Source organism: Vipera berus (genome assembly GCF_964194415.1).
Source record: "Vipera berus genome assembly, chromosome: 5".
Taxonomy (NCBI): Eukaryota; Metazoa; Chordata; class Lepidosauria; order Squamata; family Viperidae; genus Vipera; species Vipera berus.
The window spans coordinates 102,562,598-102,589,154 of record NC_138207.1 but is presented as its reverse complement, the minus strand read 5'-3'; the positions used below and the strand labels follow the sequence as shown (position 1 = coordinate 102,589,154).

The 26,557-nt window shown below is 42.6% G+C and overlaps 1 protein-coding gene across 1 annotated transcript; it reads right to left on the bottom strand.

The window, feature by feature from the left end:
* Positions 1 to 15,179: 15,179 nt before the first annotated feature.
* Positions 15,180 to 24,928, bottom strand: RPS24 (ribosomal protein S24). The gene is made up of 6 exons (XM_081328731.1): positions 24,794 to 24,928; positions 23,509 to 23,574; positions 21,086 to 21,295; positions 19,256 to 19,366; positions 16,304 to 16,328; positions 15,180 to 15,267 (listed from the first exon to the last, which is right to left on the bottom strand). The coding sequence occupies exons 1-5, from the start codon at positions 24,794 to 24,796 to the stop codon at positions 16,326 to 16,328; spliced, it is 393 nt and encodes a 130-aa protein (XP_081184857.1). The 5' UTR covers positions 24,797 to 24,928; the 3' UTR covers positions 15,180 to 15,267; positions 16,304 to 16,325.
* Positions 24,929 to 26,557: the final 1,629 nt, after the last annotated feature.

The following is a 26,557-nucleotide window of genomic DNA, read 5'->3' as shown; positions in this document are numbered from 1 at the left end:
TGAGTCTTCTTATCGACAGACGAGAATACTTGTAGCTCAGGGTTGTAAGAGATAAAGTAATATCAGAAATTGTTTAATCATATATATGAAAGTACAAATCCATCTATTTTAAAGATGTACAGACAAGGGTAACATATTGGCAGTATCATATGAAGGAAGACATTCAATAAGATCAGCTGAAATTTAAGGAGTAAGCTTAATAATGGCAAAATGGAGTTGTTGTTGTTGTTGTTGTTGTTGTTGTTAGCTGCAAAGTTGTGTCCGACCTATCGCGACCCCATGTACAACATTCCTCCAGGCCTTCCTGTCCTCTACCCTCTTCTGGAGTCCCTTTAAGCTCACGCCTCCTGCTTCAGTGACTCCGTCCAGCCACCTCATTCTCTGTCGTCCCCTTCTTCTCTTGCCCTCCACCTTTCCCAGCGTTAGGCTCTTCTCCAGCGAGTCCTTCCTTCTCATTAGGTGGCCAAAGTCTTTGAGTTTTAGCTTCAGGATCTGGCCTTCTAAAGAGCAGTCAGGGTTGATCTCCTCTAGGACTGACCGGTTTGATCGCCTTGCAGTCCAAGGGACTCGCAGGAGTCTTCTCCAGCACCGTAGTTCAAAGGCCTCAGTTCTTTGGCACTCGGCATTTCTTAAGGTCCAAACTTTGCAGCCATACATTGCAACTGGGAATGGAGTAACTTCAGCTTTTAGAAGTAGGGGCTTTGACACATGCAGGAGAATTACGTTGACATATATGTACTTTGTCTGTAGGAAGCTAGATGTAACCGCAAGCAGGAGGAAATATAAACATAAAGATAGGGCTAATGACAGCAAAAGGTCATGGTTAACAGGTATATGAAATGTAAGGGCTTTTTCCTGGGATGGGATGAACTGAAATGTATTCTGTTTAGGCACTTCGGATTAGCCGATCGGGATAAGCAGGTGGGCTGTTGAGTGAGATGGGGGTGGTGGTGGGAAATCAGCTTCGTGAGAGGGTATAAATATGTGATTTAAAAAATTGTGTGTGTGGCTTAATCTCCTGCGTGAGTTTAAGACCACCAGCCTTTGCAAAAGCTTTCTTTCAATAAAACTTTGTTCCTGGAATCCCAAGTGAGTTTGTCTTTGGAAATTTGAGCCGCGTTCCAGATAGAGTTGAACTGTGAGGTCCTTCATGCTCGCCAACCTTGGTTGTCTTCTTGCAGACATTCCACAACCCAACTAGGTGACGTCATCAGTGCTAGAAGGGAGAGGCACTTAAAAAGAGCGACTTATGATGTTTCTCACACTTACGACCATGGTAGCATTCCCGTGGTCACGTGATTCATACGCTTGGCAACTGACTCGTATTTATGATGGTTGCAGTGTCCCGGGGTCAAGTGATCCATTTTGTGACCATCTGACAAGCAAAGTCAATGGTCACTTAAGAACCGTATTGCTAACTTAACAACTGCCAGCAATTCACTTAGCCACTGTGGCAAGACAAGTCACAAAATGGGGCAAAACTCACTTAAGGACTGTCTCGCTGAGCAACATAAATGTTTGGTGGTGGTTAAATAGTTCGTATTTGCTCATTGAAAATGTAATCGTGATGGGCTTTGAAACATTTTCGCCGTTCGCTAAATAAATCAGTTTCTCCGGTCTGTCTCTTGACAGGCGAAGGAACGAAGCATGTTGTGTGTATTTTTTTAAAAAAAAATTGGGAAGGTCGCCGGCTCTCCCTGACTCCAGAGACCCCCAAAATCTCATCCCTTCCTCTCTCATCCGAGGGATGGACTCTAATTTGATAGGAAAGCGCAAACATGTTTGGGAAAAACAGATCTCAGCAGAATTGACTGCAGACGCCCTTCAAGCCAGCGCGGGAGGAATCATTTATCAACTCTGCGGAGAACGTGTCACAGCAAGGATTTCTGAGTCTTATCCTAAATTGCATTTTATATGGGGATTAATGAATGAAGTAATAAATCGGGAAGGATGGCCGATTGCCTTCGCTCTAGAGGCCGAGGGCTCCTTTTTCGAGCTTTCTCTCCCAGCCAGGCAGGGGAAGGAAAAAAAAATACACGAGATATTTGGTCCAAGATTGTGGAAAAGAGTCCAAGGCCTTCTTTGTCTCCGGGAAGCCATTCGCTTTGGGACGTTGTGGCGGGGGGGAAAGGACCAGACCAGCTTAAGAAGAAGAAGCCCAACATGCATCGCTCTCCCGTTATCTTTCCAGCCAAGGCCTGAGAGTGACAATTCTGAGTGACACCAGCAAAAATTAAATCAGAACTGTTCCAGGTGGCTGCCACCTAAGCAAGCCTTTTTCACCTCCCAGAAGTCCATCTTACAACTTTGGGAAGTATTTTTAAAAGACACCAAGGGTGAGGATAGATAGAGAGTCAAACATGTAAACAGAGGACAAACCACAAACCCTTCTAGCACTGGTGATGTTACCTAGTTGGGTAATGAAACGTCTGCAAGAAAACAAGCAAGCCCAGAAAGCACCAAGGACCCTACAGTCCTCCTCCTCCTCCTCCTCCTCTCCTTCCCCCAGTCCACAAACACTGTTGTGTACTGGGTTCTTTGCAGCAACTGAACTGTTAACCAAGGCTTCTACGCTGCTATTTACACTGCTGGCCGCTAGGCGGCAGCCAATAGGTTTGAAGGAGCCTATTGCCACCCTAGAGCCAACCAATGGTGGTCCTGGAGACGGCTTATCTGAGGAGCCAGCGACCATTACCCGACTCCCTGCTTAAGCAATCTCACAGCATTCAAAACCCACGTGGTACAGTCCAAGTAAAACAGGCCCAGTACATTACAAACACCATTCTTTTCTAGCACTGATGATGTTACCCAGAGGGGTAATGAAATGTCTGCAAGAAAACAGCCAAGATCACAGAGCACCAAAGACCCCACAGTCTTCCTCCTCCTCCTCTCCTTCCTGCCACTACTTTCTAGCACTGATAATGCTATCTAGATGGGTAATGAAATGTCTGCAAGAAAATAACCAAGCTCAGAGGGCATCAAGGACTTCACGAGGGATTTTTATATTCTTTTTCATGACCACAATTTGGGAGGAAAATGCATATTGTGGTTGTAGTGTGGTTGTAGTGTTATTATTCATCTTTCTTATTATCTTTTTTACCGGCCCCTTTTCCTGTTATTATGATTATGATGATTATTATTCTATTGTTTTGCATGTACGCTAAGAGCTTCTGCACCAGAGACAAATTGCTTCTGTGCCAAATCACACTTGGCCAAATAAAGTTCAATTCAATTCAATATAGTATGGATGGAACTATCTGGACCTATTAATATAGGAAATGGGAACTGTTTTTAAATTGTATAAAGCCGATAACTGCAAGGTCTACATATATGGGCGGAGTAAAGAGGAAGGGCAATGGATGGCAGCTGAATTAAGATGCCTTCAGAGCTTCTGCTGGGGAATGTCTACCCACAGGACGTTATCAAGCTATTCCCTCTCTCGTTTCTTTGTTCTCCGTAAGCTTTTACTGCCTTTGTAAAACTGCTGTTCACACGAGAACAGCCTGGGATTCAGCCCACTAAAGCTGCTGGCCAGGGCCCATGACTACCATAAATCTGATCCCAGTATTATCGGGATCAACCTTCCCACGATGGACAATGAATTCAAGTTGGCAAAGTTGGTGACACTTCGTGTCCAAGTTTTTCCCCTGCCAGGCATCCATCAATCTGCCTTCAAAACAGAAGACACATAGAGATATTTGGATGTCCTGAACCACTCGGGATTTTTCCAACCAAGTGGATACGGTTGGTCTGGTTTCCTTGTTCCTTCTTTGATTTTTTAGCTGCCCTTATCCCCCAAAACGGAAGGAGATAAATGCTTACCACCGTACTCTTTTCATTTTCTTATCCTTGCCCGGAGTTCATTTCTCTATCGGCCAAGCTTGCCTTTCCAACCCTTCAGAAATGAAGTTAGCTCTGCTTCCATGGTTTTGCTGAAACGGTCCAGAAATAACATCCACAAGGCCATGCAGTCATCATAACAAGCAATTATTTTCTACAGGAGAAGGAATATCTTTGAAATATGGCCATTCGCCGTAGCGAAGGACCAAAATGCCATTTCCATGGAAATCTCTAGTGAGGTGGGAGTGGAATCATGGTCTGTCGAAGTGAGGAGGAGATCCATAATATTCCCCAGCTAGAAGAAAGGGTTTCCGCTCTTGTCCTTTTTCTCGTTCTTAAAAAGCATCCCTCCTTTTTTTAATATAGGTATAAATATGCTCCTGGGAGCCTTTGAGTTTATTGCAAGCATCATCTTTATCCTGAAGGCTGTTGAGCAACTTTACTCCACCTTGGGACTGGAGACTAAACCTGTACAATGAATGTCTATGGAGATTCTCAGTCGTCCAGGTCCTGGTTGTCCCAAAGGTGCTTTTTCAGGGGGCAACGGGACTTTCTTGTTTTTCTTTGAAGACATTTCACTTCTCATCCAAGAAGCTTCCTTAGCTTCTTCCTGGAGAGCTGAAGAAGCTTCTTGGATGAGAAGCGAAACGTCTTCAAAGAAAAAACAGGAAGTCCACTTGAAACAGCCCCTTTGCGACAACGAATGGTTGCAGGAGCTGGGAATGTCTAGTAGTTTAACGAACGGAAGGACCAGGGGTGGCATCGTAGCAGTCTTCCAATATTTGAGGGGCTGTTGAAGAGAAGATGGGGGTCAAACTATTCTCCAAAGCGCCTGAGTAATGGGCGGAAGATCATTAAAGAGAGAAGCAACCTGGAACTAAGGAGGAATTTCCTGATAGCGAGAACAATTAATGAGTGGAAACAGCTTGCCTCCGGAAGTTGTGGGTTCTCCATAGCTGGAGGTTTTCAAGAAGAGACTGGACAGAATGTTGTAGGATTTCCTGCCATAGGCAGGGGGCTGGACTAGAAGACCTCCAAGGTCTCCACTAATTCTGTTATTCTGCTAGCTTCTGATAACCTATATCAAGTGGGGGGTGGAAACCGCTGTAAGACTGTACGTCACAGTCATTTTAGCAGTAATACAAACAAACATTGAAAACAACAACAACAAGAGCACTGCAAGTGTGACATGAATGGGATGGTGGGGTCTTTCAACGTGCCGCAAGATAACCTGTCTTCCAACTCATGTCAACAGTCTCCAAAGAGCTTAATTATCATATCAAGCATTTATTTCTTCCTTCGCTGAGCTTGTCTGCGTTTGCTGTCACCAGGGCCAGGAGAGGTGCAGAAGACACAATTCTTTAAGGAAAGCAAAGAAGACAATCAAATCCTCCTTTTCAAGTCCAGCTCTCCGTGAAGTTTGAGCTTTGTAACCTCCGTTCAGGGATGCTAGAAATTTGCATCTCCACCCAGTTGAAAGAAAAGGGGGGGGGGAAAGGTGACGATTACCTCCCTCAACGTTCAGCTTGTTGAGAATTGAAATTCAAGCGCAACCGGCTCCAAATTTAAAATCAGAGCCGTTTTCTTTGTCCAGATGTCTGCACACCTTCTATTTCCCGACTTTATTAAAGTTCCTAATCCTAATTATGGTGGAGATGCTCCGTAGGTTTCATGCTGATCCGTTTTTTTAATCCAATTTATTTATATTTACAATCCCTCGCCTCCAGAAGTGCGGGCTGGTATTTCTATTAAACTTCCCACTTATTTTTTTTCCCCTACAATAACCGCAAATACTGTGTTTCCCTGAAAATAAGATCCACCCCCAAAAATAAGCCCCAGTTAAGATTATCAGCCAGACAGAGGCATTTAGTACCGTATTTCCCTGAATATAAGCCCTAACTGGAAAATAAGCTCTAATGCGACTTTTGGAGCAAAAATAAATATAAGACCTGGTCTTATTTTCAGGGAAACACAAAAAAACCTCCATGGCTGAAGGCAGACTATCTGTTTCTCTGTCTCTAGTCCACCACATTCATCATTACACCACAACAGCAATAGGATTTAGGCTTATATCTCACCCCATAACCCTTTACCGCATTCTCTGGGTGGCTCATAACAGAGAAGCATTATTTGTATATTGCCCCCAACGATCTGGGTCCTCATTTTACTGACCTCGGAAAGATGGAAGGCTGAGTCAACCTTGAGCCCTTCAGGATCGAACTCTTGGCAGTGGGCAGAGTTAGCCTGCAATACTGCATTTCAACTACTGCGCCACCAGGGCTCTATAGCCTTAATGGAAACTCTCCCCAGTGCCAGGAGTTCGATCCTGATCAGCTCAAGGTTGGCTTGGCCTTCCATGCTTCCGGGGTCGGTAAAATGAGGACCCAGATTGCTGAGGGCAAGAGGCTGACTCTGTAAACCCCTTAGAGAGGGCTCTAAAGCACTATGAAGCGGTATATAAATCTAAGTGCTATTACTATTGCTATTGACTCAGCCTTCCGTCCTTCCGAGGTCGGTCAAACGAGGACCCAGATTGCTGGGGGCAACAGGCTGACTCTGTAAACTGCTTAGAGAGGGCTGGAAAACACTGTGAAGCAGTATACGTCTAAATCAGACATGTCAAACACAAGGCCCGGGGGCCAGATCCAGCCCGCAAAGTGGTTTCATGTGGCCCGTGAAGCCATCCTGGAAACAGTGAGGAAACGGCCCCCACTGCCTTGGCCCTGGCCCAGAGACCCTCCTCCTGCCAGAGACCCTCAGATCTGTCCCACTCCTGCCCAGGCACCCATAGGCACCCTTGATGCGAATGATGTAGAGCTGGTCACGCCCACCCAGTAGGCCATACCCACTCTAGCCACGCCCACCCAGTAGGCCACGCCCACTCTGGCCACACCCACCCAGCCCCTTGAAGGCAACCGCAATGCTGATGCGGCCCTCAGTGAAATTGAGTTTGACACCCCTGGTCTAAATGCTATTGCTATTGCACTTTCCTTCCTTTTTTCCTTCCTTCCTTCCTTCTGCCACCCACCCACCCACCCATCCATGGTTGTTGTTGTTAGCTGCGAAGTCGTGTCCAACCCATCGCGACCCTATGGACAATGTTCCTCCAAGGCCTTCCTGTCCTCTACCATCTTCTGGTAGGCAGTGGTTAAAATGCAATATTGCAGGCTAACTCTGCCCACTGGCAGCAGTTTGATACTGACCGACTCAAGGATGACTCGGCCTTCCATCCTTCTGAGGTCAATAAAATGAGGACCCAGCTTGTCGTGGGCAATTTGCCGACTCTGTAAACCACTTAAGAGAGGGCTGTAAAGCACTGTGAAGTGATATATAAGTCTAAGTGCTATTGCTACTGCTATAGAAGGGCGGTATATAAATAAAATTATTATTATTATTATTATTATTATTATTATTATTATTATTATTATTATTATTAAAGGTAAAAGGTAAAGGTTCCCCCGCACATGCGTGCTAGTCGTTTCCGACTCTAGAGGCCGGTGCTCATCTCCATTTCATAGCCGAAGAGCCAGCGTTTGTCCGAGGACGTCTCCGTGGTCATGTGGCCGGCATGACTAGACACCAAAGGTGCACGGAACGCTGCTAGGTTGGCAGAAGCTGGGACGAGTAACAGGCGCTCACTCTGTTACGCGGCACTCGGGATTCGACCCGCCAAACTGCCGACCTTCTGATCGACAAGCTCAGCGTCCTAACCCACTGAGCCACCGCGTCCCTTATATTATTATTATTATTATTATTATTATTATTATTATTATTATTATTATTATTATTATTATTATTATTATTATTATTACTATTGCTCCTTCTTTCCTTTCCTTCCCCTTCCTTCCTTCCTTCTTTCCTTCCTTCTTTCCTTTTATACCATGAAGTGGTATATAAGTCTTAAGTGCTATGGCTATAAAGAAAACATTTTAAACTTTGTGGATTCTTCCAGTGTTGTAATCATGAAGTGACAATTGAAAAACTTCACTGTGGCGTATACAATTGATGTCCTTCAAAAAGAAAAATGCTATATCTGCTCTTGATTTCTTGAGGATGCTTTCCTGCGATCACAAAGTGGATTCCATCCAGCCTAACGTCAAAAGCTAACTGGTTTTCATACAGCACCCAAATCCCATAAGCTTTTTCAGCTTTTAAAGTTGAGACACTTCAAGTCTGACTCCCACTTTTTGTCCCTGACTTGACACCCTCAAACATCATGCAGTGAAGACAAAGTGTCCTTCACACTTTTCCCTTGTTGTACATAGTTCTGCTGAAATTAAAGTACACCCTTTTTATCTGCAAAATATTTGAGCATCGGAGAAGTGATCTTCAGCTGCTTAACTTGAAGTTAGATTGGAAAAAGAGATATGTCGCACAGTTTTCCTATTATATATCCTGATTTTTTTCTTTCCATGATAAAAACAATAAGCAAATCCCAATTCTGCCTATCAGGACGCCATTAGTCTACTAGATGATTATTATTGGAGAAGTAAAAGGGAAATTCAGGGTTTGGTGCAAAAGAAAAAGTCTTCAGAGATAGGAAGGCCGTGCAGAGTGGTGAGGACAGCAGAAAAGATCATTGGCAGTTCCCTCCCTTCCATCCAGGACAGGGCCTATAAGCATTGCTTGTGCAGGGTCTGCAAGATTGTCTGGGACACGACACACCCTCTTCACAATCTGTTTTCCTTGTTCCCTTCTGGGAGGAGGGGGCTTTGTGGTATCTGAAGCAGAACATCCAGATTCAGTCGCACTTGTGTCCCATACATCATCAACCTTGTGACCTCTCAAGCTTCTTCCTTCTGCTATGTGTTCAAAATGGACAGTGATTAATATTTATATCTATCTATCTATCTATCTATCTATCTATCTATCTATCTATCTATCTATCTGTATCCCCATCTCTCTCTCTCTCTCTCTCTCTCCATCATCTATATCTCCATATCTATCTATCTATCTATCTATCTATCTATCTATCTATCTATCTATCTATCTATCTATCTATCTGTATCCCCATCTCTCTTTCTCTCTCCATCATCTATATCTCCATATCTATCTATCTATCTATCTATCTATCTATCTATCTATCTATCTATCTATCTATGTGTGTCGTGCCAAAACTGCACCCACCCCAGCTCTGGAAATGGGGAAAAAGTCGCGACACGTCATGACATGTCACGTGATGTGCCGAGTTTGACACCCCTGCTTGACATGTACACTAATCAGCAAACATTAAAATGAAATTTTGATGCATACAGCTCTCAAAGGCTCACCACCTTCAATATACGCTGCATAACTATGACAAAAACCTTTGTTGCATATACCCACCTATATTCTATGACAGAGGAAAAAATGCAATCTAGTTCAGATGTATACATGTAGATGGCGAGAAAAACGAATCTTGTGAGTTTACCATACTCACAATATTTAATAGCAGTACCATTATCTCCAAATGGTTTCCCAGTACAATAATCAACAGAATAGAATAGAATAGAATAGAATAGAATAGAATAGAATAGAATAGAATAGAATAGAATAGAATAGAATAGAATAGAATAGAATAGAATAGAATAGAATAGAAAATATGGAATACAATAGAATACAGTAGAAAATATGGAATAGAATAGAATAGAAAATATGGAATACAATAGAATACAGTAGAAAATATGGAATAGAATAGAATAGAATAGAATAGAATAGAATAGAATAGAATAGAATAGAATAGAATAGAATAGAAAATATGGAATACAATAGAATAGAATACAGTAGAAAATATAGAATAGAATAGAATAGAATAGAATAGAATAGAATAGAATAGAATAGAATAGAATAGAATAGAATAGAATAGAATAGAATAGAATAGAATAGAATAGAATAGAGAATATGGAATGGAATGGAATGGAATAGAATGGAATAGAATAGAATAGAATAGAATAGAATAGAATAGAATAGAATAGAATAGAATAGAATAGAATAGAATAGAATAGAATAGAATAGAATAGAATGGAATAGAATAGAATGGAATGGAATGGAATGGAATGGAATGGAATGGAATGGAATGGAATAGAATAGAATAGAATAGAATAGAATAGAATAGAATAGAATAGAATAGAATAGAATAGAATAGAATAGAATAGAATAGAATAGAAGAATAGAGATTATGGAATGGAATGGAATGGAATGGAATGGAATAGAATAGAATAGAATAGAATAACAGAATTGGAAGGGACCTTATAGGTCATCTAGTCCAACCTCCTGCTTAAACCGGAGTCTCTACACCATTTCTGACAGAAGGCAGTCCAGTCTCTTCTTAAAAGCCTCCAATGATGAAGCTCCCACAACTTTTGAAGGCAAGCAGTTCCATTGGTTGATTCTTCTCTCTCTTTGACTGGTCTCCATCCGTTATTCCTTGTCTGACCTTTGGGTGCTTTGAGAAATAGGCCGACCCCCTCCTCTCTGTGACAGCCCCTCAAATATAAGAACCCTGCTATCCTTTCTCCCCTGGTCCTTCTCTTCACTAGACTAGCTGTGTCCAGTTCCTGCAACCGTTCTCCGTATGTTTTAGCCTCTAGGCCCTTAATCATCTTAGTTGCTCTTCTCTGCACTCTTTCCAGAGTCTCAACATCTTTTTTGTAGTGTGGTCTTATAAAGTACTCTTGCCAAAACGTAAACCGGAATGTAGACCAAATTCCCAGCAATCTTCAGCAGGATGTGTGTGTTGCATGCATTCATGAACAAAACAGAGAATTGGGGGAGTAGGGGGTGGGTGGGAGGGGAGGCTAGCGATATTTCATCCTGGATTAGTGGATTCTGTTGCCCTTTTGTATATCCTTCCAGCAAAAAAAAACAACCCGTTCCAAACATTTATCTTCCCACCGGGAGTTTAGGGAGTGGAGTTGTGGGATTGCAGCGCCCTCTACTGGAGAACACTTTATTTGACGCTCTTTGAAATCAAAACTTGAGACGCTCGTTAAGAGGATTAGTAGGGCCCAAGACGCAGGCAGCCCTCCACGAACGACAATTGAGACCAACATTTTGGTTGTTGAATGAAGCATTTGTTAAATGAGCTTTGCCCCATTTTATGAGCTTTCTTGCTGCAGTGAACTGAATCACTGCAGTTAAGATAGTAACCGGATCGTTAAGTGAATCTGCCATCCCCATTGACTTTGCTTATCAGGAGGTTTCAAAAGGTAACCCCGGGACGCTGAAAGGGTCATAAATACGAGTCGGTTAAGTTAGTAACCTGGTCCTTAAGTGAATCTGGATTCCCCATCGATTTTGCTTGTCAGAAGGTCACAAACAGTGATTGTGTGACCCCGGGACGCTGCAACGGTCATAAATGTGAGTCAGTTACCAAGCGTCCGAATTTTGATCCTGTGACCACAGGGATGCTGGAAACAGTCATAAAGTGTGGAAAAGGGTCACCACTTTTTTCAGTGCTGTTGTAACTTCCAACAATCACTGAATCAAACAGCTGGAAGTCAAGGCTAGAATCGAAGAGCATCTCCTCTTGAAAGGATTATACCTTAAGGAAGAATGATAAGATCCCCGTTTCCCCAAAAATAAGACCAAGCTTGATTTTTACGCGTGCGCCTAATGTAAGCCCTACCCCCAAAATAAGCCCTACTTTTGGGGCGAGGCGCATGGTAAATATGGACAAAAATCCTACACAACTCTTGCCAGCTGATCAATCCTCGTTAATCAATCCCTTATTAATGAAATGTATGCCCTTGATTCGCGGGTCTGCATTTGTGTGCTTATTCATTCATTTCCTGTCTTTATTATTTTGTAGACAACTCGAAGCGGTGAAATACCTAGTACTCCTTTTCTTCTCCTGTTTTCCCCCGCAACAATAGCCCTGTGAGGTAGGTCGGGCCAAGAGACAGTGACAGGCCCCAAATCTCCCAGTTTTCCTACCCAAAATACTCAAGGTATGAAAAGCAAAGGAAAACCAGCATCCAGCCATATCTATTTATTTTATAAGATCTCTATATTGGTTTATTCCACTACAGGGTGCTTGTAAGCGAATGTTTCTCAAGGAGAAGGGCGGGATATAAATGGGATTAAAATAAAATAAAAATAAATAAAATAAACTGCAGCTGGATGCTGCAGAACAGGGGAAGGATCACACGGTGCCCCATTATTCATCTCTTAATTCTTCTGCTGCATACATAAAATATACTTGAAAATAACTAACAGCCATTTCCTCTGTTATCTTGACTGTCCATGTGAATATGGTTTCCAGAGGGTTTGAAAGATTCCATATGTTCTTTTGAGATGCAGAGATACATATAATGTTTAAGTTCTTGCCTGCTATTCAAGTCTGTCCTGGCTTTTTTTTTTCTTCCCCTGCCTTTCATCTCAAGTTTGTTCGTAAACTGTTTTGGATGTTTGCAGATTTTAATAAACATTGAACGTTGTGTGCTGGTTCTAATCTGGGTAGAGGGATGGACTGGGAGTGCGACGAATGTAAAGGTAACAGCTAAAGTTATCCATGCGAGAATTGCTTTTAATTATTTACGGTAAGTACTGATTTTTTTAAAAAAAACACGCCATTTTTCTCAACAAGGTGATACTTGACTCTTTTAACACTGACAAGTAGAATAATAATAATCATCATCATCCAAACAATAGAATAAAATAGAATGCAGAATAGAGTAGAATCGAATCGAGATGAATCCTTCTTTAGGAAATAGTTGGTCCTCTGCTACAGTACTGAAGGTAAACAGTTGGTGGACCGAAAAAGAGGGGATGGTTTTGTGGGAGGGGCAAGTGTGCACGCGAGCACCCATTACTCACACAGGTGAGGCCAAGAGGACCTGTGACACTTGTGTGAGGCCAAAAGTTCCTGCAACGCGCAAGCAAGTGGGACCGGGAACGTCCATGATGCTCACGCGAGCGGGGCTGTGCACGTGTGCACCACCCAGCCACTCATAGAGCCTGGTTGCAAATAGGCCGTGGACCGGTAGTGGGCTATGGCCCACAGGTTGGGGACCCCACACACACACACACACACTAGACCAAACTGCATCTCATTTGTTACAAAGGACTGATGGATCAAAATCACTCTACAACAGCGGACTCCCAACTTTCAGACCGGCGGTGGAAGAGCGGAGAGATGGGACAGTTCCAGGTGCGCACGCGTGTCCATTTCACAAATGCAGCTTCGTGCACGCGCCCTCTTGCCCTCCGTTTCCACGGTTCAGTTCCAAACGGGCTGCAGCCCAGTTGGGGGAGCTCTGCTCTAGAAAATGAGGGCAGGTAAGATGCTTTCTTACGGAGGCCTAGGTCATGGCAAAATAATGAAAGAAGGAGACGAGAGAAAGTAATTTTTTTTTTCAAAAAACGAAATCTTAGCTCGATCTACTTTTATTGTTTCATCAGGAGCTAAATGCCTCCGTCTGCCTCCAAAAACGGTTTGTCAGCTTTCACAAAATCTTATATGCAAGCACAGAGACCCAAGAGGGCAAACAGGAATTGTTTTTCTCCTAAAAAAAAAATTAGCAATTTAGCCCCTTTTTCCCCCTCCATCCTCTCAGCAGCAATGCAGAAGTTAATTTGTTAACCCAAGCGATTGAGTTTCAGAGATAACACATTGCAAAGCGATTTCCCTGTTAATTAGGCCCCGGAGGCATTGTTACCAGGTCAGAACGGAAAAAGCAATTTCCAAAGTTGCTGGAAGTGAGGACTTTTGCTGCTGCCCAAAAAGACTGATCGGAAAGCTTCAAGTCACCACTGATGTTTTTATCTAAAAAAAATGAAGAATTCTTGCGTGCTCCCAGTTTTAACAGTTTGGGTGTTTTTTTTAAGAATCCAAAATCCGTAGTAAATGAGCCATCCAGAATCCCAAAGTCAGCCAAAGAAACCAAGTTGCAGAACTGGGGGAGGGGAGGGGGGGGGGAAAAGAGGGCTGACACCATTTTCCATAATTCAGATGGTTCCCGATACCTTACATAATCCAAGAGATTTTGTGTGTTAAAATTTTAATTTGGCGACAAAGAATTAAAGGGAGACTAGTATAGCTATTTCGAGCTACTTAGCTCTCGTCAGCTAGCTGTACCCTTCCGAGATTCGAACCCGGGGCCACTTGCATCTTAGGCCGATGTATTAGCCTCTAGGCCACGGGGTCTCCTCGCTTTGTCGGCTGCACCAGAGGGGAGATTAATCGGAAGCAGTATGCCCCGTCCCGTATTTGGGGTAGACCGGTCCCACCGGAAAACACTTAATCCAAGATAGCGTTCCCTCTCATGTGGAAATGCCCAAATTAGTCAACCAGGTTGCAGTAGAGTAGAAGCTGGAAGGGACCTTGGAGGTCTTCTAGTCCAGCCCCCTGTTCAAGCAAGAGAACCTATACCATCTCAGACAAGTGACCACAATTTCTGAAGGCAACTTCTGTTCCACTGGTTAATCGTCCTCACTGTTAGGAAGTTTCTCCTTAATTCCAGGTCAATTCTCTCCTTGATCGGTTTCCAACCGTTGTTTCTCGTCCTGCCCTCTGGTGCTTTGGAGAATAATTTGATCCCGTCTTCCTTGTAGCAGCCCCTCAAATACTGGGACACTGCTATCATGTCTCCCCTATTTATTCTATTCTACCTAGTCTGCATTCTATTCTTTCCTGTTCTATTTATTTATTTATTTAGATTTTTATACCGCCCTATTCCCGAAGGACTCAGGGCGGTTTACAGGGCAGCATAAAATACAATATAAGGATAATATAAAATTAAAATAAATTAAATTAATTAAGCCCAACAATTAAAACAATATATAAAAAGCTAAAACCCCTTCAGTTCTATTCTTATTCTTTCCTATTCTATTCCACATTTTATTCTATTCTGCATCTTATTCTATTCTAAATTCTTATTCTTATTCTATTCTATTCCAGTACAACTTGTGGCGACAAAACGAAAGGCAGGGCCAGAGGAATCTGTCTTTGGGGACCCAGGAATCAAGAACTAGACTCTAGCAGAATAATTCTACTAGTTATGCTTTGCTCTCTCTGCATCTGACAATCCACCAAGACCAAAAGATAACATACAAAGTAGGAAGAAATTCAGACACCACAAGGTTGCTCAGCTACAATTCCCACGCCAGTTCATGCCGATTGCTGCCCCACAGAATTAATGCTCAGTATCTCTGGGTCTTGTTGATTTTTGCATTCCGATCTGAGCAATTATGGCCGCTCTTTTACAAACACGCTTAATTTTAAATAACCACTATTTTGGATTAAATTTCATTTTCTCACTCCCCCGGGCCAATTACACCTGACTGAATTGAGTCTGTTTTTCTCTTTTTGATACTGTGTGCAAATCTGAACAGTCCAACCGCTCAGGGTAAGAACACCCAGTAAGCAGAGTTTTAGTTTTCATAGAAATTTATTCATAGAACTGACTTCAGTACAACTTCCATAGACTCGGGCTATGTTAAGTTTTCCTGCAGGTAAAAAAAAAACAAAATAAAGTGAGTTTTTAACATTAGGCAGTAAATTATAAATCTGAGTAAGACGCAAGTAGTTCCTCCCGCCAATTTCAACAAACCGGGAACTGAGGCTCAGACTGCATTTATTTATCTAAACGTACTAACTGACCAACCTGAGAAGTGAGATTCTAATTGCAATAGTGCTATAAAAACAGCAACTCACTGAAAGCACGTGAGAAGCTGTAAGATTCCCAAACTTCCTTCTGCTCGCAACGGCTCGAAATTAATTACCAGCTCCAGAGCTGATCAAGCACAAAAATGAGATTGCTACTTCTAACTAAGGACTCTGTGTGAAGAAAGACTTTGCAGAGACTCTGCAGAACTTTCTGAGTTTGTTTGCTGGGGGAAGAAACGCAGCTCCTTGCTCCAAAGTCTGGATTAGCTAAATTCCGCTTTAAACAACTGGTCTCGGCTAATCCTAACGACATAAAATTTACTGCATCCAAAAACACTGGCGGAAGCAAGGTTAAATTAAAAGAATGCAACGTTATTACCTACGGCAACACCTGCGACCGGCGTCAACGTCCCTCCGTCCAGTGCGCTCCCACAGAGAGGGCCTCCTCAGGGTGCCGCCGATCAAAGAATGCCGATTGGCGACCCCCAGGGGGAGAGCGTTCTCTGTGGGCGCGCCAGACCTTTGGAACAGCTTACCGGTTGAGCTCCGGACGGCCCCCGACCTTCGCTCCTTCCGGCGCGATCTTAAAACATTCTTTTTCGAACAAGCTGGCCTGGTCTGACGGGGTGGGGTTGGGTTTTTTAAAATTAGTTTTTAACTTAATATGTATTGATTTTATGGGCATGATGTTTAATTGGTTTTTAATGGTTTTTTAATTTTTGTATCTGATTTTTATTGTGTATTGCCCTGTTCACCGCCCTGAGTCCTTCGGGAGAAGGGCGGTATAGAAATCAAATTATTAAATTAAATTAAATTAGACTCTTAAAAGGAATCTCCCCAAGGTTGTTACATAAATGTAATTCAGAGCTACTGTACCTGTTTGGTTTCCTAGACTGGCTCACTGCAAGAAAAAGAAATTAAAAACTTGTCAGTACATCTTTAAGCATACGAGGTATAAAACACGACTTCAAGTAATCCAATCGTATAGCAGTCCTGCCACTGGTCACTAACCATTTCCAAAGGAAACAGCTTGCAAAGCTAAAGAATTTACCTTAGCCGTCTCGGGAGCTTAAAGATTCAGCTGAAACTTTGTTCAATTTCTAATGATGATCAGGTTAGGTTCTGTTCGTGGCACAGAGGACCACGGTACGTGGTAAAATAGAATTAGATAGGGAAAAACAAGCAATGATGCAGAATTCGGAAAGTTAACAAAAAGCAGTCACGTGTAATTTACTCGCCGACAATGACGGCTTTTGGAGTGAAATGTTTGAAAAACGCATTCCAGCAGCCAGGCTATTTTTACAAGACAAGGGGGGAAAAATAGTGTTTTTTACTGTACACATCAACTGCAATAGGTGAGATGTCAAGAGTGCTTTTGCTAAGCCTGGTTTAGCACTCCAGTGGAACAAAAGCTTGGTTTTAATTGACTGCTAGGGGACGCTTGCTAAATAGAAAAGGAATTTTATCCATGCAAAAATAGCATTATACGTGCGCAAAGCTATGAATGGGCTCTGTCCACCACAGCCCAAGTCCACGAAACTGGAGGCCGGGAAATCAAGAGTTTTGTGGCATATTAAGGATCAGAAATTAGATGTAAAAATAGGCGATAGCCAATTTGCAACAGATTGCTTGTTGTTGTTGTTGTTGTTGTTAGCTGCGAAGTCGTGTCTGACCCATCGCGACCCTATGGACAATGTTCCTCCAGGCCTTCCTGTCTTCTACCATCTTCTGGAGTCCAGTTAAGCTCACGCCTCCTGCTTCAGTGACTCCATCCAGCCACCTCATTCTCTGTCGTCCCCTTCTTCTCTTGCCCTCAATCTTTCCCAGCATTAGGCTCTTCTCCAGTGAGTCCTTCCTTCTCATTAGGTGGCCAAAGTATTTGAGTTTTAGCTTCAGGATCTGGCCTTCTAAAGAGCAGTCAGGGTTGATCTCCTCTAGGACTGACCGGTTTGATCGGTTTGACTAATAGAGGCGGCAACAATTGGATGCACACTTAGTGGCCATAACAAATCCAAACTATAAATAAACTCTTTTCAATTTCAGGTAAGTCAGTCAAAATAAGGCAGGGATACCCAATGCCTGCGTAGCACGACACACTGGATGCCTAGTTTATATAGCAAGGAAAGCTGTTCTTGGAATTAAACGCCGAGAAAATAGAAGCGGCAACCTTATCAGACGCCACTCAGCCCTCATCTTTTACTGATACAATCTGCTGCCCCAAAATTTCAAGTTTTGACCAGTAGCTTATAAGGAAAACAGGGGAAATTTTCTTCCCGTTCTATGAAAAGGAGAGAAATCCAGAGAGTCATTTTTCCCCTTTTAATTATAATTAGCTAGCTCAAAGGAATCTTCCAGGCATTTCCTAAAGAGCCTCAGTAATACGGTTCAAGCTAAATACGAAATAAATATGATTGGTGGAGCAGTGGGCTGATGCCTCCTTAAGTAACACCAGCTGCCTGCCATTAGTGCAGGTTCGCGTCCCACCAGGCTCAAGGTTGACTCAGCCTTCCCTCCTTCCGAGGTAGGTAAAATGAGGACCCAGATTGTTGGGGGCAATAAGCTGACTTTGTAATAATGCCGCTTGGGGTGTGTGTGAAAGCTCTAACAAGCAGGCATATACATAGAATGAAGGCTACTGCTAAGCTTGTAAGCCGCCCTGTGTCTTCGGAGAAGGGCGGGATATAAATGGAATTAAAATAAAAAATAAAAATAAGTCTATAGCACGTGTACCTGGAACTATATCAGAGATGCTTTGCAGAGTGAGATGGGCAGGACACAAAATAAACAAACTAAACGTGTGCAAGACACAGCAGCTCAGCTACAAAAGGAAAACCCATGAAAAGGAGCACCACAAAGACGTGTGAGGGGTACACAGCTCATGCAATCACAACCATGCACTCATTCTCCATACCTACCAAACACCTCATTTCTGATTAAGAAGAGATCCAAGGAGGTACAAAAGAGAAGTGAAAGCAAAGAGTTATTAACTGGGAGGATTTATTTAAAGCACCTCAATCTAGCTGAATGGAAAGCTTGAAAACTCACAGCCTTTTGAAAGGAATCCCACACACAAAAACATAGTGGCCCAGGATGTTTTAATCCTAAATAGGCTATTCCAGAATCTAAAACATTATGCCATTGATAAAAATGGCACATTTGTATATCCCTCTCTCTCTCTAAATGCCAATTTTAACCAACGCCTGTTAAAAAAGCCTGTAACTCTTTTCTCTTCTGAAGCCAAAATTACATTCAGCGTACATTTCCAATCTCATTAAACGCCAGGCTAATGAGCATTTTAATTTTGACCTGCCAACCCACTGGCCGGAAGGAAATTATTTCTCGATTCTTTAAAAAAATAAATCTGAAAATAAAGCAGGATTTGATAAGGTAAAGTAAGCTAACGAGGAAGCTAGACGCATCGCAAGGAAAAAAAAAGAGAAAGACGGGGGGGGGGAAAAGAAGAGAGACGTGTTCTAAAAATCCTATTTCTATGGAAATTCTAAAAACGCCACATCCTTTTGTCGTTTCGCTTTGTTTAGCTGCAAAGCCGAAACAAAGCGAACGAGCTCGGAATTACCTTCTGTGCGCCAGTGGTGAAAGATGGGAAATTATTTTATTTATTTATTTTTATTTTTTATTTTACTTCCATTTATATCCCGCCCTTCTCCGAAGACTCAGGGCGGCTTACAAACTTAGCAGTAATTGGCGAGGGGGGAAAAAAAGAGAGTATTTTGTCAATGAAATAAGGCAAGCAGCAACAACGGTGTCTGATGAGCGTTTTCTAATTTTATTTATTTATTTATTTGGGGGGGGGGAGAACATCCTTACCTTCTTGCCGGCGCCCACGTTGGCCTTGGCGGTTCCCCTGGCCTTCTTCATCCTATTCTTGCGCTCTTTGCGCTGTTTCCGTGACGTCTTCTTCTTTTCGTACAAGCCGTGCTGGGGAAGACAACGAGAGCGACGTGAGACCTTAACACACCAACGTTTCTGGAACACGCACTCAGTCATCTCATGACTGGACTGCTGTTAACACGCTCCAGACGGGGCTCACCTTTGAAGAGCCTTCGGAAGCTACAACTGGTGGCGAAGGTAGGTTTTTTTTGGGGTGGGTGGGAAACAAGAATGGCCCCTGTGACATCACTGCCCCGGGAGCTGCACTGGTTACCAGTCTGTATCCCGGGAGCAATTAAAGCCCTTCACGGCAGGGGTCCAGGTTGCTTGAGGCATGCTGCGGGGGTCCCATCAGCCCGATTAGTCCGGCTAGCAGGGTTCAGAGGGCCTTCTCTGCCCTCTGGAACATCTGCCCCCCCCATGTGAGGTTGGCCCCAACCCTCCTTTTTGTAAGAGCTGTGCCAGTCGGCTTGGTGCTCCAGTGGGGGGACAGCCCAACGGAGGTGGCTGATTGTGTCCTTAGCTTTTAATATTTAACTTGTGCATTTTGTGTAACTTGTAAGCCGCCCAGAGTTACCCTATGGTAAGACGGGCGGCCAATAAATGTTATTAAATATCCTATTTATCCGACGCCACCTATACACCTGCAAGGCCAATTAACTGAGCCAGTTTGGTCCAGTCGGGAAGGCGCCAAGCTGGAAACCAGGAGATTGGGAGTTCTAGCCTTGACTTTAGCCAGGAACGTCAGCTGGGTGACTTTTGGCCAGTGTCTGTCTGTCTCTCAGCCAAACCCACCTCGTAGGGTTATGTTGGGGGGCGGGGGGGAAGAGAAGGAATGTTATGTGTCTTCACTGCCTTATTTATACAAATTAATAAAGGCAGGATAGAATCAGAGATAAAGAATAAAGCATTTTTAGCTTAAAACCTCTGCATCCCGTTCTTTCTTTCGCAAAAAATCTAAAGGTTTGTAAGGATTATTCGTTCCAGAAATGATGAGCTAGTGATTCTCAATTCACAATGAGCCGCTATTCAAGTACCCAACTCATACAACCCCCCAACACACACTATTTGTAGGCAACTGACCTACTTCTAAACTAAGAACTAGACTTCAGTTAGCCATCATCTGTATTTTCAAAATACACGTCAAAGATAATAGCAGCTAGTGGTTTGCGCCATACCGCCTACTAGCCCATTATAAACGGTTTATAGCACAGAGAAAGGGCACACACAACAAAAAAAAATCCAACCTTAATTTATGAGTTTACAAAAGTGTCATTTTCGGGTTAAAAAGGTGCGAAAACATTTGAGCACAGTGGCGGAAGTTATTAAACTTCTTTAAACAGGTTCAGAAATTGGTATTTAACAGGAGGAAGCAGCAATTTAACACAGCAGCCGAAGGGATGCCAACGTTTTCTAGATTTCCACTTGCACAATCCTATCCCACTATGTCCAAACACACAAAACTTTAGTGGTTTAGAAGAAAATCTTTCTTCTTCTCACGTTGCTTGTTTTTTTTTTTTTGGCCACTGCCAAATCTAGCACAAAAAGCGATAAAGAATAACGATTTATTTTATATATCGGTTGGAATAGTGGGGGGGGGGAAAGAAATTGGTATTTTAATTTATATTTAATTAATGGAACCAGGAGAGAAAAAGGGCCTCTTAACTCCAAACTTCACCAAAGCGCTATGTAACCAGAGTAAAAATTCCTTTTATCCCAACATGGTCCACATTCCAAAAAAAAAAAAAAAAGTTAAAAACCACCTACCCTGGCCAGCCTATGCTTTGGTTCGTTTTTCTTTGCGTAGTCTAGAGAATCGTAGATCATGCCGAAGCCTGTGGTCTTCCCGCCACCAAAATGGGTCCTGAAGCCGAAGACAAAAATGACGTCCGGAGTCGTCTTGTACATTTTTGCCAACTTCTCGCGGATTTCTGTTTTGGGTACAGTGGCTTTTCCAGGATGAAGGACATCGATTACCTACAAATATCGGGAGTGGAAAAATATATAAATAAGTAAATTCAACGCTTCGTTTTTCTCCTGGGAGGAAAATATTTTAGTGGCAGGGAGGGCTCATAAAGCAGGTTAAAAAATTTCAGCTTCGAACACGAAAACCTAGGCCAGGAATATGCAATGCTTCAATTTTAGGCTTATAGGTCAACCTACACACACGAGTAGTTTCAGATTAAAAATGTGATATTTTTTGGTGGTGAAGAAAAGACAGCAACAGCAGCGGCTGCTTGGGCAGACAAGAGAGGCAAAAATTCAACAACGAAACAGGTCAGTTGTATGCTAAAAAACCCTGCCTGGAAGTAATTTAATGTATTTTGATTGTGCTCACTTATATACCTGTCTGTGCAAAACATATAACCCTAGTTACACCATTTGCAAAGCTCTCCCTACAGGCAGTCATTTAGCGACCGTTCAAGGTTACAATGGCCTTGTATGTGTATGTGTATGTGTGTGTGTGTGTGTATATAAATAAAAAAAATTACACAAATATGAGCTGTCACTCTTGTGACTACTGCCTGCCGATGGCCTTCGGTTAGGCTGAAACAGGAAATAAAGATTTGTCCCATGTTTGGAGCCTAGCAAGGTAATCTAAATAGTTAACAAGCATTTAACACATATCTCCCTTGCTTCTCAGCTAACAAAGTGAGATAGAGCTTGTGGCCTAGAGGTTAAAACAACTGCCTAATGTGCAATCAGCCCAGGTTCGAATCTCAGAAGGGTATGGCGGACTGATGAAAACAAATAAGTTTGAAATGCATATCAGTCTCCCTTTAATTCTTTGTTAGCAATCTAAAAAAATTTACACAAATATGAGCTGTCACTGTTGTGACTACTGCCTGTCGATGGCCATATATGACCTATGACCGTTTTTTCACAGTTAGGACCACTGCAGCACCCAGCAAAATTCAGATGCTTGGCAACCCGTTCATATTTATGACGGCAGTTAAGTGTCCCGGGGTCACGTGACCCCCCTCTTTTGAAAACTTCTGACAAGCCAAGTCAACGGGGGAGCCAGTTTCACTTAACAGCCGGCTTGCTAACTTATCATCTGCAGTGATTCACTTAACAACTGTGGCCAGGATGGTCGTAAAATGGGACAAATGTTGCACTTAACAGCAGAAATTTGGGGCACACTACAAAACTACCTGTACAGCAAAATAATAACGCAACATTTAATGCCTGGGAAACTCTCCTTTTGTTATGTTTGGGAAATACTGTACAGTCGATATATTATTGGATCTGCTTGCCAAGTAACCTTGTCAAAATTTGAATTCTAGTCATTGTGTCCAGCATACTCTCACATTAAAGACTGACAGTTCTCTGGACATTTAGAACAGAGTAGAACTGGAAGGGACCTCGGAGGTCTTCTAGTCCAGCCCCCTGCTCAAGCAAGAGAACCTATACTGTTTCAGACAGGTGAATGTCCAGTGTCTTCTTAAAAATCTCTAGTGATGGAGCACCCACGATTTCTGGAGGCAAATTCAGGTGGTCAAGAATTTATGACAGGCCGGTTCAAACTGTCAAAGAGCTTTTTCTGCCCCCAAAAAGATCAAGGCAACCTGTTTGTCGCTACGTTGTTGTAAATATTCAATCCTATTCAAAATGACTCTGACATTGTCTTTTAGGCAAGAAGCCACAGTGGTCTTCATGCATGTAATCCTGTAAAACTTTTTTTAAAGTCTTTCGGCTAAAATAGATGTCAAGAGTTTGTAGTCTCCGGATATTTAGAACGTCATGAGTTTTATGAGCAAGGAGAATGAAAGAAAACAAATTTGCAAATGACAAGCCTTCCTCTCTTTTGTGCTGAAACACGTTTGCTTAAACACAGCCTATAGAAAGGTCTCCCAACTGTCCCATTATTAAACCATATTAATTCTAATTAACATTAAAACATTATTATATATGCAATATTAATCATTAGAACTTATTCCATCCAAATCACTGTAAACCTCTTCTCATCCTCTTTCGCCAGCCTTTAATGTAACCGTTTCGATCAACATAATAGCATTCCAAAAGCCAGACTAAATTATTAGCTATATTTTGTCCTCCATGTTTTATCTGTTACTGGTGACAGCCGTGATTAGGTTATTGATTAGACGGCAATGCAAACAAAATAATTATTGCAGAGCCAAGTTTTCCCTTGGAATCCCACCTCAGAGGCCACAAAATATGCATCTTACCATTTGCTTACGCTGAAGCAGACGGTTTGTCATGAACTTCCTGGTTCGGATGGTGACTGTGTCGTTCTAGCATGGAAAAGTAAAACAAAGTAAAAATAAAAATTCAAGTAAAGCATTTCATTTGGCCCGTAACTAATCCAAAGGATCCCTCCTTAAAAGAACTAGGTATTCTTTTAATACACACACACACACATGTAACAAATTATAATTTATTTAAAAAGTTGAGAACTATTTTAATTATATTTGTATACACACATGCATATATATATATATATATATATATATATATATATATTAGAGGGACGCGGTGGCTTAGTGGGTTAGGACGCTGAGCTTGTCGATCAGAAGGTCGGCAGTTTGGCGGGTTGAATCCCGAATGCCGCGCAGCAGAGTGAGCACCTGTTACTCGTCCCAGCTTCTGCCAACCTAGCAGTTCGAAAGCACGTAAAAATGCAAGTAGAAAAATAGGGACCACTACGGTGGGAAGGTAACAGCGTTCCGTGCGCCTTTGGCATCTAAGTCATGCCGGCCACATGACCACGGAGACGTCCTCGGACAAGCGCTGGCTCTTCGGCTTTGAAACGGAGACGAGCACCGGCCCCTAGAGTCGGAAACGACTAGCACGCGTGTGCGGGGGAACCTTTACCTTTTTATATATATATATATATATATATACACAGACATGCACTATATATAAATTATAATTTTAAAAAATTGAGAATTCTTTATACATATACACACCTATACATACATACACATAAACGTATATATATAATTTTAAGTTAAATACTTTTAATTATATGTATACATGCGTATATATGCATACACACGTACATACAATTTAAAGTTGAGAATTCTTTTAACATTTAATTATACTTATGCATATACATAGACAAACGTATGCATGTGTGTGTGTGTGTATAAAAACTACAATTTATTAAAAAAAAGTTGAGCGTGCACAGCTATCAACCTCTGGAAGTGTGCAGTTGAAAAAAAAGGGGGGGGCAATTTAGAGGCCCATTTTAGAGCAACAGACCCCCCCCCTCGTTCCCCAACCTGGCGCCCCTCATGCTGGGCCGTAGCTCAGATGAATAAATGGGGGGGAGCGGGGACCCACGGGGAGGCGCCGGCAACTTCGCCCCCTTTCCTCCAGCCCATAACCCCCCTAAAACACTGCGGAGCCCCCGCGGAAGGGAAGGCAGGCGGTCCGCGGGCCGGAGGAGCCAGGATGGCACCGGGGCAGGACGGATTGAAGGCGCCGAGAACCTCCGGCGCCAAGACTCACCATCTTGGCGGCCTCCCTCGCAGCCCAGAGAGAGAGAAAAGGAAAGAAGGCACGCTCGGTAGCCAATCATAAGCCGGTGAGGAAAGAAAAAGGAAGCGCCTTTTGGCGGAAAAGGAGGGATTTCCGCTGGTTGGCGGCGGAAAAGGCCTTCCGGGAAATCAGAGAGTTGGGGAGAAAGAGAGGCACTTATTAGTCCTCCTGCTTCTATCGCGTAGGGATCGCGAAGCTCTTATTCGTATATATTGTATGGAGAAAGACGGAAATAGGGATTCCTGCAGGAGATATTATGGGATGTTTGAGAGGCTGCCCACAAAGAAGAGGGGGTCAACTTATTTTCCAAAGCATTGTATTGTTGTGCGGTTATCCTGTATGAAGTTATTATCTAGCAAGAGATTCCCCCATGTATCTTTCTAGTATCTATCAGATTCTATCTATTAACTACCCACCCACCTATCCAACAAAAAATTTTCTATTTCTATCACTCGGTCAAGAGATTCTTTATCAAATATCTTTCTATTACTTTTAAATGTCAGCTATCTATCCTCCTCCATCAAGGAACTTTCTAAATCAACTAATGAAGAGACTCCTTTATCTATCAAATTTCTTTATACCTATCATCTACCTATCCATCCTATCAAGAGACTTTTTACCTCTATCAATCAATCAGTTAAGAGACTCCTATCATCTATATCTTATCAATCATCCCTATCAGGTGTGTATACGCTGCATGATGTCATGTGACATTGCGAGTTTGACATGTCTGATTTATATCAAGCTATTCATCTAGCCATTATCTATAGTCATCTGTCCATCTATATCATCAATTTCTATATCAATCTATCCATATATTATCTATATTCCTATCCATCTCTTTATCTATTAATCTATCTTTATTAATATGTCCAGGGCTTTTTTTGTCACAGAACGGAGTTCCGGCACCTTTTTTGGATGGAACCTTGTAGGGAAGGCAAGGCAGGTTGTATGAGGTGTGTGAGTTCCAGCACCTTTTTTTTTTACAAAAAAAAGCACTGAATATATCCTTCTACTCTATATCTACTCACCTAGCCATGTATCTTTATCTATCAATCTATCTACATCAATCTATTCATCTATCCATGTTATCTATATCTAATCATCTATCCATCTCTTTATCCATCTATCTTTATCAATCTACCATCTATCTATCTAGTTATCCAGTCATCCATATCTATCTATCTATCGTCTATCTTCTATATCGTCTATCTATCATCTAATACTATCCCTTCCATCCATCCATCCATGTTCTATCATCTATCTAATACTCTCTATTCCATCTATCTATCCATCATCCATCTATCTATCTATCTATCTATCTATCTATCTATCTATCTATCTATCTATCTATCTATCTACCATACATTCCTGTTTCTATCAAGAGAATCTCTCTCTCTTTCTCTCTCTCTCATCTGTCACTCCATGAGGCAGTGAAGAGAGAGAATCCCCTGGGTCAGGGGTAGGCAACCTCGGCTCTTTTAGGACTCATGGACTTCAACTCCCAGAATTCCTGAGTCAGCATAGCTGACTCAGGAATTCTGGGAGTTGAAGTCCATGAGTCCTAAAAGAGCCGAGGTTGCCTACCCCTGCCCTGGGTTTACACTTCGCCCCGCCCACTCCCGCCCCCTCTGACCATCATTCAGAAGGCGCCTTCCTCAACTTCCGGGTTCTCCCGAGGCTGCCCGCCGCCTCGTCCGTGACGTCATCGGGCAGCGCCCGGCGTCGCTCCAC

Bases quoted from the DNA above. Each gene is read 5' to 3' on its own strand.
- RPS24 (XM_081328731.1), bottom strand. The intron at 21,296-23,508 runs GTAAGATGCATA...CGATATTTGTAG, and splicing joins TGCTTCAGCGTAAGCAAATG to GTAATCGATGTCCTTCATCC. The intron at 19,367-21,085 runs GTAGGTGGTTTT...TGTCTTCCCCAG, and splicing joins CAAAGCATAGGCTGGCCAGG to CACGGCTTGTACGAAAAGAA.